At 39.5% G+C, this 15,067-nt stretch overlaps 2 protein-coding genes across 8 annotated transcripts; one reads left to right on the top strand and one right to left on the bottom strand.

The window, feature by feature from the left end:
* The first annotated feature begins 13 nt into the window (after window positions 1–13).
* LOC110498997 (ribonuclease P protein subunit p30) lies at window positions 14–4,138 on the top strand. Of its 4 annotated transcripts, none has more exons than XM_021575775.2 (11): window positions 14–226; window positions 427–482; window positions 591–647; window positions 2,222–2,287; window positions 2,385–2,453; window positions 2,565–2,654; window positions 2,749–2,865; window positions 2,967–2,996; window positions 3,106–3,143; window positions 3,284–3,363; window positions 3,594–4,138. In XM_021575775.2, the coding sequence occupies exons 1-11, from the start codon at window positions 145–147 to the stop codon at window positions 3,632–3,634; spliced, it is 726 nt and encodes a 241-aa protein (XP_021431450.2). In that variant the 5' UTR covers window positions 14–144; the 3' UTR covers window positions 3,635–4,138. The 4 variants fall into 4 exon arrangements, with proteins under 4 accessions (XP_021431450.2, XP_021431448.2, XP_021431449.2 ...); XM_021575773.2 differs by having other exon boundaries at window positions 3,608–4,138; XM_021575774.2 differs by lacking the exon at window positions 3,106–3,143.
* Window positions 3,929–10,053, bottom strand: LOC110498996 (ankyrin repeat domain-containing protein 1). Of its 4 annotated transcripts, none has more exons than XM_036955840.1 (9): window positions 9,922–10,053; window positions 7,304–7,453; window positions 6,877–7,005; window positions 6,618–6,725; window positions 6,406–6,504; window positions 6,151–6,249; window positions 5,960–6,058; window positions 5,678–5,776; window positions 3,929–4,653 (listed from the first exon to the last, which is right to left on the bottom strand). In XM_036955840.1, exons 1-9 carry the CDS (start codon window positions 9,943–9,945, stop codon window positions 4,555–4,557), a joined length of 906 nt encoding a protein of 301 aa, XP_036811735.1. In that variant the 5' UTR covers window positions 9,946–10,053; the 3' UTR covers window positions 3,929–4,554. The 4 variants fall into 4 exon arrangements, with proteins under 4 accessions (XP_036811735.1, XP_021431447.1, XP_036811736.1 ...); XM_021575772.2 differs by lacking the exon at window positions 9,922–10,053 and adding an exon at window positions 7,892–8,133; XM_036955841.1 differs by lacking the exon at window positions 9,922–10,053 and adding an exon at window positions 7,784–7,800.
* Window positions 10,054–15,067: the final 5,014 nt, after the last annotated feature.

A 15,067-nucleotide genomic window follows, 5' to 3' on the forward strand; every position in this document is an offset into this window, starting at 1 on the left:
TCAATTTGTTCAAGTTCATTTAAACTATAATCTGATATATAACTGAACCAATCAGAGAGCTTGTCTTGTTGTATCCAACAACCAGATGCGAGAGAAAACAGCTTCCTGCCCCATAAGGCATTTCGGGTCAACTCACGTGGAAACATGGCTGTGTTCATGGACTTCAATATTAGCTACACAACCGACAAGAAACGACTTCAGAGTGTTATTGAAACAGCAGCTCATCGTAACTATATTTTATCTTGTTACATTTGCAAAACTGTTTAGCTAGCACAAACTTCAAAGATATTTAAATCGTCTTTCGTTGCTAACTTCAAGGGCGGGTCAATGGAATTACTGACAACAGCTGTTGTTGCGATGGACAGGAGTTAGCTGAACTATGTCTTGATTGATTTGTACTAATCCATTGATATTTTCACGTCTCAGTTGGATACTCCACAGTTGCCATCAATTATGTGGTTGATTTGGAACAAAATAAGCAGGTAGGCTACTGATTGTACCCTGTTATGGCTAATCATGAAGTTGAGGGCTTTCCTTGTACATATCCCATTGATTGAAATGTCACCCTTTTTGTTTGCGTATGTTTACAGGCAATTGGCAAACCGAAGTGTGTCTCCGAGCTGTTTGAAACATTTCCTATAGTGCAGGTAATGTGGTGTAGTAATAATGTTGCTACATTATGTAATATTCTTGAAGCTAGCTATCCCATTTCTCCATGCCTTGGGATACTTACAGTGCGTTCAGAAAGTATTCACACCCGTTGACTTTTTACACATTTTGTTGTTTTGCTGCTTGAATTTGAAACGGATTAAAGAGATGTCACTGGCCTACACACAATTCCCCATAATGTCAAAGTGAATTTGTTTTTCACAATTTGTACAAAAAGAACATGAAAAGTGGAAATGTCTTCAGTATTCAACCCTTTTATGGCAAGCCTAAATAAGTTCAGGAGTAAACATTTGCTAAACAATTCACAAGTTGCAATAATATCGTTTAACATGATTTTTGAATGACTACCTCATCGCTGTACCCCACACATTTATCTGTAAAGTTCCTCAGTCGAGCAGGCAATTTCAAACAGATTCAACCACTAAGACCAGGGAGGCTTTTTTAATGCCTTGCAAAGAAGGGCACCTATTGGTAGATGAGTTAAAAAATATATATATAAAAAAAAATTAAACTGACATTGAATATCCTGTTGCGTACGGTGAAGTTACTATTACATTTTGGCTGGTGTATCAATCACCCAGTCACTACAAGATACAGGTATCCTTCCTAACTTGCCGGAGAGGAAGCAACCTCTCAGAGATTTCACCATGAGGCCAATGGTGACTTTAACACCATTTGAGTTTAATGGCTGTGATCGGTGAAAACTGAGGATGGATCAACATTGTAGTGACTCCACAATACTAACCTAAATGACAGAGTGAAAAGAAGGAATACAAATATTACAAAACATGCATCCTATTTGCAATAAGGCACTAAAGTATAACTGCAAGAATTGTACTTTATGTCCTGAATATAACGCGTTATGTTTGGTGCAAACAACACATCACTGAGTACCACTCTTCATATTTTCAAGCATGATGGTGGCTGCATCATGGTATGGGTATGCTTGTCATCGGCAAGGACTAGGGAGTGTTTTGCGATTAAAAATAAAAGGAATATAGCTAAGCACATGCAAAATCTTAAAGGATAACCTAATTGTCTGCTTTCCAACAGACTCTGGGAGACAAATTCACCTTTCAGCAGGACAATAACTGTAAACACATGGCCAAATAGACACTGGAGTTGCTTATCAAGACGACTTTGAATGTTCCTGAGTGGCCTAGTTACAGTTTTGACTGAAATCGTCTTGAAAATCAATGCAATGATCAACAACCAACTTGACAGCGCTTGAAGAATTTTTAAAAGAGTAATGTTCAAATATTGTACTATCCAGGTGTGCAAAGCTCTTAGAGACTTACCCAGAAAGATGCACAGCTGTAATCGCTGCCCAATGTGCGTCTACACATTTGTAAATGTGTAGACGCACATTTGTTTGCAAAAATGTATAGAAACATGTTTTCATCTTGTCATTACGGGCTGCTATTGTGTGTAGATGGATGAGAGAAGAAAAAAAATATTTAATCCATTTTGATTTCGGGCTATAACACACTGGAATAAGTCAAGGGGTACGAATACTTTTCTGAAGGCATTATGTCCCCCTGATTTTGTACAGGGTAAATCCAGACCATTCAAGGTGTTGAACCGACTGACAGTTGTGGCCTCAAGGGCAGCACACTTTGTAAGTCCAATATACAGTAGAAGTTTGAGCATTTTGCTGACAGTATTCATATTGCATAATTTGTGAAATGGGACTAATGTAATTTATCCTTTCCCAGAAACCATTAAGAGAGTACAAAGCCTATGACTTAGTGGCTGCCTATCCTAAAACGGAGAAGTTGTTTCATGTAAGTACTTTTTTTCACCACCGTCAATAATATGTACTGTATTATTGTTGACTACACTGGCAAGGTATGGATGACATTCTGCTTGTGTCGGTCTTCTCTTTGTTTCAATAGGCAGCCTGCATGGAATTTACTATTGACATCATCTGTGTAGCAGCGACAGAAAAACAGCCCTTTTTTTTCAAAAGATCTTCAGTCAATGGGGTGAGACCATTGCTCTCTGTGTATTTGAATGAAGAGATTGCTTGGCCATTTCCAAGTAATGTACAGGTGGTAATGCAAGTTGTGCTTGTTTCAGGCAATTGAAAGGGGTGTGTTTTTTGAGGTACGTTACACACCTGCAATCCGAGACTCCACCATGAGAAGACACACCATCGCAAATGCTCTAAATCTCATGGAGGCGTGCAAAGGCAAGGTAAATAGACCCAACATGGTTCAACTTCACTTCACCTGTCAATCAACCTGCCATTTTCACACAGTCTGTGTAACAGCAATGTTTTTTTGGTTTTTTAACAGAACGTAATTGTGACCAGTGGGGCAGAAAAGGTATATTACCCACTTGGATACCATTCATACCATGAGCATTGAACATACCGGTTTTAACATCTTACTGAAATTAACCATACCACTGTAAATGTGTGTTTTGTTCAATCAGCCCCTTGAGTTGAGAGGACCCTATGACATTGCCAATTTGTATCCTCTCTTAAAACATTACCTACCTAGTACAGTACTTGATGTATGCGACTCTAATATGGTACAGTATTACAGATAGACTATATGCAGGTGTGATGAGGCCAAACTGTGTCACTGCTATTATCCTGAATGGTGTCCAGGGGCCTACTGTTTGGCCTGTCAGAAGAAGATGGCAAAGCTGCGATCTCAACCAACTGTCGAGCTGTCCACTTACATGGAGGTAAATATACTGCCATTTACACATTGCTCGAGCAGCTGAATGAATACATTGTGTAAAATGTTATATGCCAGGCAGGTATGTACACTTGGTTAAAAGGCCAAGTGAGAGTAGCCTGTCCATGGAATGTGAGTGTTATTATCATGTAACAGTGTCATTGAACTACATTTATTACTTGTCTTATCATTCTCAAAGCTGTGTTTGTGGCACAAGAAAAATCAATGAATATACAGTGTTGTCATTACAGAAACGAGAAAGACTGCCTTGGGGATAGTACACTCTATGAAGAGTGAGCAGCCTTTGACTGAGAGACAGGAGAAAGAGGATGTTCCAGCGTCAAAGAGGGCTAAGATTGAGATGGCGCAGTAGAATGTAATAACTTGTTTGAATTGTAATACTTTTTCTTTATGGATAGAGAATGTGTTTATGTAAATGTACTTTTAGGAATATCCTTATTTGTGGTAATGTGACCGTTTTCTAGTAACTGCTCAGTGGTCGTATAGTTTGTCATGTATTAGCAACAATGATGATGCTTGTTCCTTTTAGACAAAGCAAACCAATTCGGATGACACCGGCAATACTGTTTATTTCATAACGTAATATAAAATGACCAGCAAAATGCTAACGGTAAACATGTAGTAGAACAATTAAAATGACTTCAGGAAGTGCATTAGAATCACACAAGCATTTTAAAATCCTGTGTTCTCACTGACTAGCACAAAATCAGTTTGAAGCCACCAGCTCACTGTCATTTTATATTAAAGAGAAATTAAGAATGTATTGATTCAAAATATTTTTTTCAACAATTAAACTGCAATTTAGTATTTAACTGAATGCATATTATAGTCATGCTGATGTCATAATTCAAGTCACAACTACAATTTCCAAACTTTCTCTTTCCCCATATAGTTATTTGTCAACCTTTTCAACCTTCTTGAGCATCTCCGACCTCCAATAAGCTGCCTATAAAAAAACAAACATCCTTAGAAGCAAATGCAAAGTTACTGCAATTTTTCAGGCCAAACTTCTGCTGGTTAGCAAGAAATGACTTTCGGTCTTGAAGTCAGCCTCCGTTTAATGAAACCTTGGAAGCTGTATCGCCATAATCAACTGAGCAGTTGTGAAAGTTAAGTCTCTCCACAAAGGAACTGGGTTAGCATTTGCTTGTATCTACTTATACAATTGAACTGGACTTTACTTGACTGGAGTTTTTGCATCATCCTTGAAGTTGCTGAGAATGGATTTAGCCCCACTCTGCCACTCCAGAGTGCTATCCAATGGTGACTTCCCCTCCTGTGTTGGAGAAAAACAAAGATATATTAAATATTTCAATCGTATGTTTTCCTAAATTGCTCTAGGTATGGGCTTCTGCTAGATGACTAAAATGTGAAGGGCCTTATTTATTTTGCTCCCGAGTGGCGCAGCGGTCTAAGGCACTGCATCTCAGTGCGAGAGGCGTCACTGCAGTCCCTGGTTTGAATCCAGGCTGCATCACATCTGGCCGTAATTGGGAGTCCCGTAGGGCGGAGCACAATTGGCCCAGCGTTGGCTGGAATAGGCCGTCACTGTAAATAAGAATTTGTTCTTAACTGACTCGCCTAGTTAAATAAAGGTTCAATTAAAAAAAAAATCTGTACTCAAGTGCAATCTTATGTATCACCACAAGATGGCACTGTGGTTATGTATCAATCCTGTCACCTTTGCTATTTTTGTATTTTAATTTATTTCACCTTTATTTAACCAGGTAGGCTAGTTGAGAACAAGTTCTCATTTGCAACTGCGACCTGGCCAAGAAAAAGCATAGCAATTCGACACATACAACAACACAGAGTTACACATGGAATAAACAAAACATACAGTAGAACAAAATAAAAAAAAGTCTATATACAGTGAGTGCAAATGAGGTAAGTTAAGGCAATAAATAGGCCATGGTGGGGAAGTAATTACAATATAGCAATTAAACACTGGAATGGTAGATGTGCCGAAGATGAATGTGCAAGTAGAGATACTGGGGTGCAAAGGAGCAAGATAAATAAATACAGTATGGGGATGAGGTAGGTAGATAGATGGGCTATGTACAGGTGCAGTGATCTGTGAGCTGCTCTGACAGCTGGTGCTTAAAGCTAGTGAGGGAGATGTAAGTCCAGCTTCAGAGATTTTTGCAGCTATCACTAGTTTGATTCTCTGAATACATGATACATGTAAGCCTTACGAGCAAATAAGTCATTTTTAAATCATTGTGTTATTCAAACAAAATGCCACATTCTATGATAGATTGAGGAAACAAGTTTGCTGGTCATGTTAGTCAAGAACTTACGCAATTCTTGAGTTTTGCATTGGCTCCATGAAGCAGAAGTAGTTGGATGATTTTGAATCTGTTCAGTCTTACTGCATCGTGCATGGGGGTATCTCCTTCCTGTGTGAATATAAAACCTCTTACAGTTAAAGACCCATTGGTGTTTCATATTTCTGATTAGATGTTAAGGTGTTTATACTGTCTATCAGAGCAAAGGTTTAAATAAACATTTATTCTTAACTGAATTGCCTAGTTAAAGGTATAATAAAAAATTAATTCCTATACTGAATGAGAATAGCTCACTCTGTCTTTGGCATTGATGTCCGCTCCACAGTGGATGAGATGTTCAGCGCATTCATAGTGTCCGGTTCTCACTGCAACGTGAAGAGGAGTGCTGCGTAGCTTAGGGACACAGAAACATTTAAGGATAAATCACATTGAACATATTCTCAGATCCGAGTCCGGATTGCTAGCTGAGTGTTCTGTAGGCTTACCTTATCCCTGGCAGAGAAGCTACCATCGTGGTTGAGCAGCAATTCTAACACAAGCATGCTTCCTCCTCGGCAGGCACAATGGACAGCAGTGGTATCCAGCTAAAGATAGACAAGCAATCCCTTGTTTTTATCTATTCCTTTCTCATCAACACTCCAAATGATTTTACAGTATAGGATCAAAGACTGTGCAATATATTGCCAAGAGCTTGGCTCCCGTGGACCTGCAGTTATTTGGAGTTCTTCTATTTAAAGTACCTTGTCTTTGTTCTCAATTAAAGCTCCAGCCTCCAGTAGCCTCTTCACAACGTCCACATGTCCCTGTGTGCAAGCTCTGTGCAGGCCTGTACGTCTGAACTGTAAAGGCAGAGGAAGCAGGACACATTACATTACAACACACACTACACGTGATGACCCAGCTGAGGTGCGTTGGCAAACTTCAGGTTGGTTGGTATTATCTAAACACTCACATTGTCACAAGCATTGACGTCTCCTGATTTTTCCAGATACCTCTCGATCAATGGCAGTTTGTTCTCCTCGCAGGCCTTGAAAAAGTCCACCTCATCCACATAGTAAGGCTGGAAAGAGAGAAGGTGATTTAGCTGAACGTAGCAGTTACTTAGTAATTATTTGTCTTATGAAGGGTCAAATCTTGAAGTAAATTGCCTCTATTCCTATGTCTCAAATTAGATACCTTATCACCCTACTCAGCTAGTAGGCCTGTCTTACCACAGTCTCGGGTGCGGGTGGTGGCTTGCGAACTTGTACTCTTCTCGCTCTCTTTCTCGACTTCCTCAGTTGCAGCATAATCTGGAGGTCATCAATTGTCTCTAACCGCAGATGGCCAGATTTGTCTACCTGCCAACCAAACATTTCAAATAGAGAGATATTATACATCTTGCACTTCTATAAAACGGCTTCCCAATTGAGGATAAAACGCTTGGAGCCATGATTGTAATCTGTGATTACACTTTCTGATTTCAGATTTATTTGAAGTTAGTGTCATAGCTACTACAGCAAATTCAGACAGTTGCCCAACCAAGATTCCAAATGCAAAACCTTATGTCTGTCTATTCAACACATAATCATTAGGTCTGAAACACTTAACAGGTTCGCTGGCATTGTACTAACGACGCTAAGAGAGTATTTGACTTACATTTAAATTCATGGGGGCATCGGTGTCAGCCAGGCTGTCCTTGTGAGATCTCAGGTCCTCTTGTTTCTCCTGGTTGATGGATGTCTCGTATTTTTCCTCTGAAGACTGCACATCTCTGGATTCTTTGCCCTCACATTTCTGGCTGGAAACCTTGAATATGAAAAACAAGACTATTAGGAATATGTGAGCAACTGAGACAATTCTGTTTGTCCTGTGCCCCCCCCCACCCCCAAGGCAGTTAACCCACTGTTCCCAGGCCGTCATTGTAAATAAGAATTTGTTCTTAACTGACTTGCCTAGTTAAATAAATACAATTTAAAAAGGAGTAAGTGCAAGACAAGCAGCAGCGGGTGTAAGAAGAATTTCAGTCTTAAGTGTGATAACCATTCTCAAACTGTGGCTGTAGAAGTTCATATTCATCTCAAAGGTTTGTTGAGGTGTCAGCTAAGCATCATGAAAGCTGTGAACATAGTTCAACACCTGAAATCCTCATTTCAACCCTATATTCTTTGCAACTGTGGTTATTCTGTGGAATCCACAATGAAAGCCTCTGGATTCTGAAAAAGAGATAAAGACGTAAAGACCTACCAGCTCTTGTACTCGTAGAATACCCATCATCATTTGTCAAGTATATGTGGTAGCTCAAATCTCCAGTCAATGACCAGTGTCAACTGTCTGTGCTCTACGGTTGCGGGCCTCGGTTCAACATTTTATATGTGTTTGGAGCCGGCAAGGAATGAGATCATGTTCTAGCCTGGGTGACTCGCCTGCCCCCGCCACAGGGCAAGGTTTCCTGTCATGGCCTGGCTGGCAGAGAAGGAAGGGGTGAGGGAAGAAGGAAGGGGTGAGCTGAGAAATCCATGGGAGTGAGTGAGATGCATTTGGCTGCCATCGCCTCCAGTCAGTCAGTAGGTGAAATCTGAGTGGCACTAACTCTATGACTCCATGCCGCCATGCACGATGACCAAAGGCTCCAGCCATGTAATGGCCCTCCACTCCCCTCTCCTACACTTCTCATCGACAGCTGGCCCCGGGCCCTGTAGCCTCTGCCGCATAGAACCTAACAACATTCCTCAACTGCGACACAGACAGGACAGGAAGAGATGACTTAGTAGGCTTACAGCATCCAAATGTCTATTTATACAAATCATTGACTTGTGTTCTGTATTCTACTACCCGTGACAAATGATGTACCATCTGATATAAGTGGTTGTTTGTTCCTCAGTTGGGGTACTGACTGATTGCATTTTATGCCTTGTTTTCATCTTCTTCGGTTTCTGTCTCTGCATTGCTTACATTGGGCAATAAAACCATTACTATCTGACACTATTTTTAATGGAGCCGGTGATAAATAATCTTCCTAACGATTCACATGTTTGACAGCTGTTGTTTTTTTTAAAGAGTACACACTAAGCTGTAGAGCTCAAAATGAACAAATGAAACAGCAGATTTTTTATAGTTACAAAGGACAAATCACCTTATTTCCATGTCCAATTGGTAAATAACACCATAAATGCTATTTTTAGCAATGTGGGTGGCGCAGTGTTCGGGCATGTCTTGAGTAATATTTCAATGACACAGGACATTAAGATGTAACCATTACACCTATATTGATATGTTGTCTCTCGCCCTGACATCGAAGAGCTTACTTTATTAAGACCTTGACGATGTCTGCAAAGGCCATACCATTCCACTTACGTATCACATTCATTTAGAAAGACAGACAGATCTTTATCACCTTTTTCCATTTTTATTTGCCTGCTCCCAAAAATACACGACATTTTATTTCCTTAAACTTGGTGCAGTAGGCGTATAATGATTTCACTTTTCACAGAAGTGAGATTCCATGATTGGGAACTTTTTTATTCTAAAAATCGTAGTGAATCGTAATCATTCATAGTGAAAACGATGAGAGAAAAAAAGTGGCTGTTGAGTAGTCTATCCTGTTGTGAGAGCATTGTTTAACTACACGTGTTTACACAGCATCCATGGTTGCACCTCAATTGCTCTCTGAGCATTAAACATACCATACTTCACAATGCAACAAAATGTAATATACTGTGGAAGACGAACCAATTGGATTACTATTATAATAATCATGATAATGGTTTCAATTCATAAATAAAACATCCATTCCATAAATGTTCAGAGAGTGGAAATATATTTTTTTTCAAACTCCTGCTTGTTTCACAAAGCACATTATTTCAAAACAAATGGAACTTAAGAAATATCTGCACTATTTTGTAGTTTATTTGCACACAGGATGATGAAAAAAAACTAGCCTGGTGGAACCAGCCTGATTGCCGCTTTTACCATAATATTTCACCAAGCTAGAAAACAACAAAGACCAACAAAACACTAAAAAGCATGTATTAAAACATCCAAAAGGTTAAAGTTCAACATGCTTTCAATGAGTACCATGGATATTATCAGTATCAATCTTTGATTACAGTTGGAATACAGTAGATATTCTTAAGTGGCCAAATGCATGTGTATACCAAACCCTGCATGGCTACTGTTGAGCACCTTTACATAATTTATCATTGTATCAAAACCAACATTGCACATCGTTATTATTCAACAGCATATATGAGGATATATGAATACAGTATATTTACATTGTCTGCAGTGGCAGGATCCATGGCCTCTAGTCGTCCATACCAGGGTCTCTACCTGATTGTATTTTCTCAGTTCATCCCAATATTGACAGGTGGGGGGGTTGGATCTCTTGTGCTCAGGTCAATATCTTACGCCTGCGGGGAGGTTGGCCCTCTTTAAAACACTGCTTTACAACTTGTCTGCTACCTCCACCCAATCACATCCCTCCCTCATCACTGTATCTCTAACGCTAGAACAACCGTGATATACGTCACTCCTGCTTACCTCCATCCTCAGCTTAGTTCATACCGCGGTATACCGTGGTATCATAGGATAACATTTTATGGGGCATGTTGTTCTATTTTTAGCATTTCTCACACTACCTTCAATCTTTTTTTTATTTTTTATAATTTTATTCACTTTTTAAACGCAGTGACATACTGTTTTTGTTACAGCAAAAAAAGGACTTGAAGAAACATATCTTTGAGGAATTGAATCTGAAGGTAGCTGAAGAAATGAACAGGGCGGGAGTGAGCTATCAACATAAAAGGACGACAGGACATCTATGTCCACAAGGACTGAGATACAGTTTCAGGACAACATACAAGTGAATAACATATTTTCATGTTTTCATGTTGTAAAATGCATGAGCCACAGCATGAATAGAATACAAGCAGCCGAACAGAAACAAAAACCCCGATCCAGCCTCTCATGATGACAAAAAGGTAACTAAGCTGTAACAAAAAAAAAGAAGCTAATTTTCTTTATTCAACCTTTATTTATCCAGGTTAGTTAGATCTCTTGCTCTGAGACTGCAGCAAAAATAATTTATAGTAAAAAATTTGTGCAGCTGTAAAATCTTCCCCTCTTTAGGGAATTTAATCATTCTAAAGGTTTCGTTGTTTTTAAATAAAAGATAACAGTCCTCTGTCTTCCAGCTTAAACAGGTACATCGTAGTGATAATGGTATTTAGAATGTACAGGCCTTGTTTCTTAGACCTAGATGAAGCCTACTCGACGTGGACTAACAAGCACTTCAAATAGAGAATCTCCATTGAAAAAGGTTTTCATCTGGGTTTTCAGAAATGAAAAGTCCCACATTGTCCAGACATTTATCATGAGGTAATGTTCATTCAAATTTAGGTGAAGTGGCAATCCTATCTCTGGCATGGTTGGCATACTTTTGGATCAGGAGTGTTGTATAGTACAATAGAACCATAAATAAAACAGTGGACATAAAAAGTCAAAGGTCAGAGACCAGTGCTACTGAATGATGTGCTGGTCAGGGGTCAAGTTCTACCTCCTTGCACATCTTTCCTCCTCTCAGACTATCACGAGGACTCATGAAAAAAAAAGAAGATTTTAAAACAAAATCTGTAGGTGGTAGGCCTGATCACCGACAACGATGAGACAGCCAATAGGGAGGAGGTCAGAGACCTGACCTTGTGGTGCAAAGACGACAACTTCTCCCTCAACGTAATCAAGACAAAGGAGATGATTGTGGACTACAGGAAAAGGAGGACCGAGCACGTCCCCATTCTCATCGATGGGGCTGTAGTGGAGCAGATTGAGAGCTTCAAGTTCCTTGGGGTCCACATCACCAACAAACTGACATGGTTCAAGCACACCAAGACAGTTGTGAAGAGGGCGCGACAAAACCTATTTCCGATCAGGAGACTGAAAAGATTTGGCATGGGTCCTGAGATCCTCAAAATGTTCTACAGCTGGAACATCGAGAGCATCCTGACCGGTTGCGCTGCCTGATATGGCAATTGCTCGGCCTACGACTGCAAGGCACTTCAGAGGGTAGTGCGTACGGCCCAGTACATCACTGGGGCAAAGCTGACTGCCATCCAGGACCTCTACACCAGGCTGTGTCAGAGGAAGGCCCTAAAAATTGTCAAAGACCCCAGCTACCCCAGTCATAGACTGTTCTCTCTACTATCGCATGGCAAGCGGTACCGGAGTCCCAAGTCTTGTTTTCCCCCCCAACCCCTTTTACGCTGCTGCTACTCTCTGTTTATCTTATATGCATAGTCACTTTAACTATACATTCATGTACATACTACCTCAATAAGCCTGACTAACAGGTGTCTGTATATAGCCTTGCTACTCTTTTTTCAAATGTCTTTCTACTGTTGTTTTATTTATTTATTTCTTTACTTACCTACACACACACACACACACACACACACACACACACACACACACACATTTTTCCCCGCACCATTGGTTAGAGCCTGTAAGTAAGCATTTCACCTGTTGTATTCGGCACACGTGATAATTAAACTTAGATTTTATTTGATAAGCTATAGCTAGCTAGCACTGCAGTGTATAACATGTGGTGAGTAATTGACTCAAAGAGAGAGAAAGACAATAGTTGAACAGTTTTGAACAAATTAATTTCTTCCAAAAGGAAAGAGAAACAAGAGAGTGACAGAGAGAGAGATTTCATAATTCTTTTCACTTCCAATTTCACTTACTTAGCTAGAAAATGCAGCTAGCTAGTTTAGCCTACTCAACCACCCTGCTCAAACAGAGGGATGATTTGTTAGCTAGCTGGCGATGACTATCCAACACAACACTGGAACTCTTCCAAGTCAAGGTAAGCTTTTGGTTTTACAAATGTATTGCCACTTGGGCTCGCCGTTGTAAGTGCTAAACTGCTTATTGAATGTACACTGTAACGTTACTGCATGATTGTAGCGGGTTTACTAACAAGTTAGTTATATTAGCTATGTTGACTATGATGTTACTTTAGGTAATATGGTGACAATGATGTAGGCTGTGTGTAGCAGTTATGATATGGTTTGGCTTGGAAAGGTTGTTTCGACCTGGTCACATACAGCTAATGTGTTGTGCATTGAAGTCCACAAGCGAAGGGAAAAGGTGAGAGGAGGAGAGCGCATAAATGCGAGAAGGAATACAATGAGGCTGCTATGAAAATGAACTGTGTTTACGTGTGATCTGGGCTGTATTTATTTCACCGATTTTGTTGAAAAACGGAAGCAAATTGAATGAACCGGGATAAACATGCCTGAATTTGTCCAATAGAAATGATTGTTTGCAACTGTTGGACTAAAGATTACACTCTAGATCAGCTAGATGCATGCAAGAGTGTGCAAGGTGATATGGAAAGTGTCCCTGTCTGTCACCTCAAATCTTTCTCTTCGACCTGTGTGCACCAATGTTGTAAACCTCCGATCATAGGCTAGGTTGTAGCAACCTCATGATGGGTATGGGGAATATTTGAGTATCATGTAGTAGCTTAAACCTATCTCTGTTACATTGAACTGGGTGAATATGAATGCCAGTCATCCAATATGCTGTAATAGAAATAAGGCCATGCTCATGAAAAAAAAGAATCATCCTCCCTCTTAAACGGCACCGACCGCCACTGCCTTACACACCCGCAGTGCCCCAGTGGCTTTCCATAGACACCCTACACATTAAAATGTTAGTCATTTAGCAGACACTCTTATCCAGAGTGACTTACAGGAGGAGCAAATAGGGTTAAGTGCTCAAGGGCACATCGACAGATTTTTCACCTAGTCGGCTCAGGGATTCAAACCAGAAACTTTTCCAATAACAAGTTTATAAATTGCATGGCTGGGCAGTGGATCTGTGAAAGTAGTAGCCAAGTAGTAGTAGGGCGTTGCAAGTTAACGATGTAAACAATGGCACTTTCTGTTAATGTACTGGCCATATGTAGGCCTAGGTTGTCTAGTATAATATTGGTAGGATAGGCTATAACAATGGGAATTCCAAACCACCTGTTGTATAATTTATAGCATTTCACTTATCTCAACAATATTAGAAAAATTACTTTAGGTCTGCTTCAATGGCTTTTACAGGCTAGCATTGTTAAATGAGGACTAATGGCAAATGTTAACAAATGAATGGTAATATTAAATTAAATTGAAATGAATGCATTTTCAGGTGGTGTATAGTGCAAGGTCCCTCAAAATGGTTTTCTTACATTTCAAATGATCCAGGTTCAACCACCATTTGTCCTACTACATGTTCTCAGACTACATTCTGAGATAATATATGACAGTGCAGTTTTTCTTACTATTATAGGCAACCTTAAGTTTGAATATTGATTAATTGAGCCTATGGTTCATGAAATGCGGTTTAACCAATGTATGTTGCCTGATAAAGTGGGTTGTCAACAATTCAATCAAAATAATTTGATTTAATTTAAAAACATGTTTTACCCTATTCTTAGTCCACTATACTTTTTGCTGACATATCAACCACCTGGTTGGAGCACATCTTTCCAAAATTCTTGCTTTTTCATCTGTTTACATTTGAGCTATTTATTTTCATATTCCTACTTTTCCAAGGTCTCTACTAACAGGAATGGTGTCATGTTAATACCTGACCAACTGCATTCCTGAATTTTATCCCATATCTTTGGTGACTGATTGTGAGTTTTCTTACAGCCCTCTGAGTGGGAAAAGTTAAGAGTGCCACAAAACTGAACTGCAGCAACCCAAAGGGATACAAATTATGTTAATTGATGCAGGAAGGCTGGGGGAGTTAACCAAGTTCAAGTGAAGATTTTTTTTTCGTCAAAACATGCACTATCAGACGGTTGAGAATAGGGTTAAAGGGATAAAGAAATGTGAGTTCTAGTATGTGAAATGTGCCCTTAGCACAGCTGCTAGCGAGTAATTATATCTCTGTTTCCAACCTCAGCAGTTGTTTTGGGTTCCTTATGAAGGCATGATCCGCCCACATGTAGCCTAACACACCCCTAGACAGAATGGCGGGCATGTCCTTTCAATTAAGACATTACATTTTTTTTTTTTTTTTTTTTTGACTAGTCAAGTCAGTTAAGAACAAATTCTTATTTTCATAAAGGGCTGAAAGGTGGCTGACACATATCAACCTATTTATTGATACCTACAAAAATGAATTCACTAGGAAGAAGAGTTACTCCTGAAATATAGCAAATTATATGTTTTTAAATGTTTTTATTTTGACATATGTTGTATAACTGGATACTGGCCAGTCCTATTTTATATCTAGTGGACTAAAACGATGCAATAACATGGTCATATCAGGCTACTTATCAACACTAACACTTTATGACGCTATGAAGACAAGTGGATATGTAGGGTAAATCTGTTTTATATGTTGGTGAATACTGTTTTAATGTTT

This window comes from Oncorhynchus mykiss, chromosome 20, assembly GCF_013265735.2.
Source record: "Oncorhynchus mykiss isolate Arlee chromosome 20, USDA_OmykA_1.1, whole genome shotgun sequence".
In the NCBI taxonomy this organism is placed as follows: domain Eukaryota; kingdom Metazoa; phylum Chordata; class Actinopteri; order Salmoniformes; family Salmonidae; genus Oncorhynchus; species Oncorhynchus mykiss.

Bases quoted from the DNA above. Each gene is read 5' to 3' on its own strand.
- LOC110498996 (XM_036955839.1), bottom strand. From the start codon at position 7,723: ATGAATATGAACTTCTACAGCCACAGTTTGAGAATG. The intron at 7,454-7,687 runs GTTATCACACTT...TTCATATTCAAG, and splicing joins ACAGCCACAGTTTGAGAATG to GTTTCCAGCCAGAAATGTGA. The intron at 6,505-6,617 runs GTGAGTGTTTAG...CTGCCTTTACAG, and splicing joins ACGTCAATGCTTGTGACAAT to TTCAGACGTACAGGCCTGCA.
- LOC110498997 (XM_021575773.2), top strand. From the start codon at position 145: ATGGCTGTGTTCATGGACTTCAATATTAGCTACACAACCGACAAGAAA. The intron at 483-590 runs GTAGGCTACTGA...GTATGTTTACAG, and splicing joins ATTTGGAACAAAATAAGCAG to GCAATTGGCAAACCGAAGTG. The intron at 2,866-2,966 runs GTAAATAGACCC...GTTTTTTAACAG, and splicing joins TGGAGGCGTGCAAAGGCAAG to AACGTAATTGTGACCAGTGG.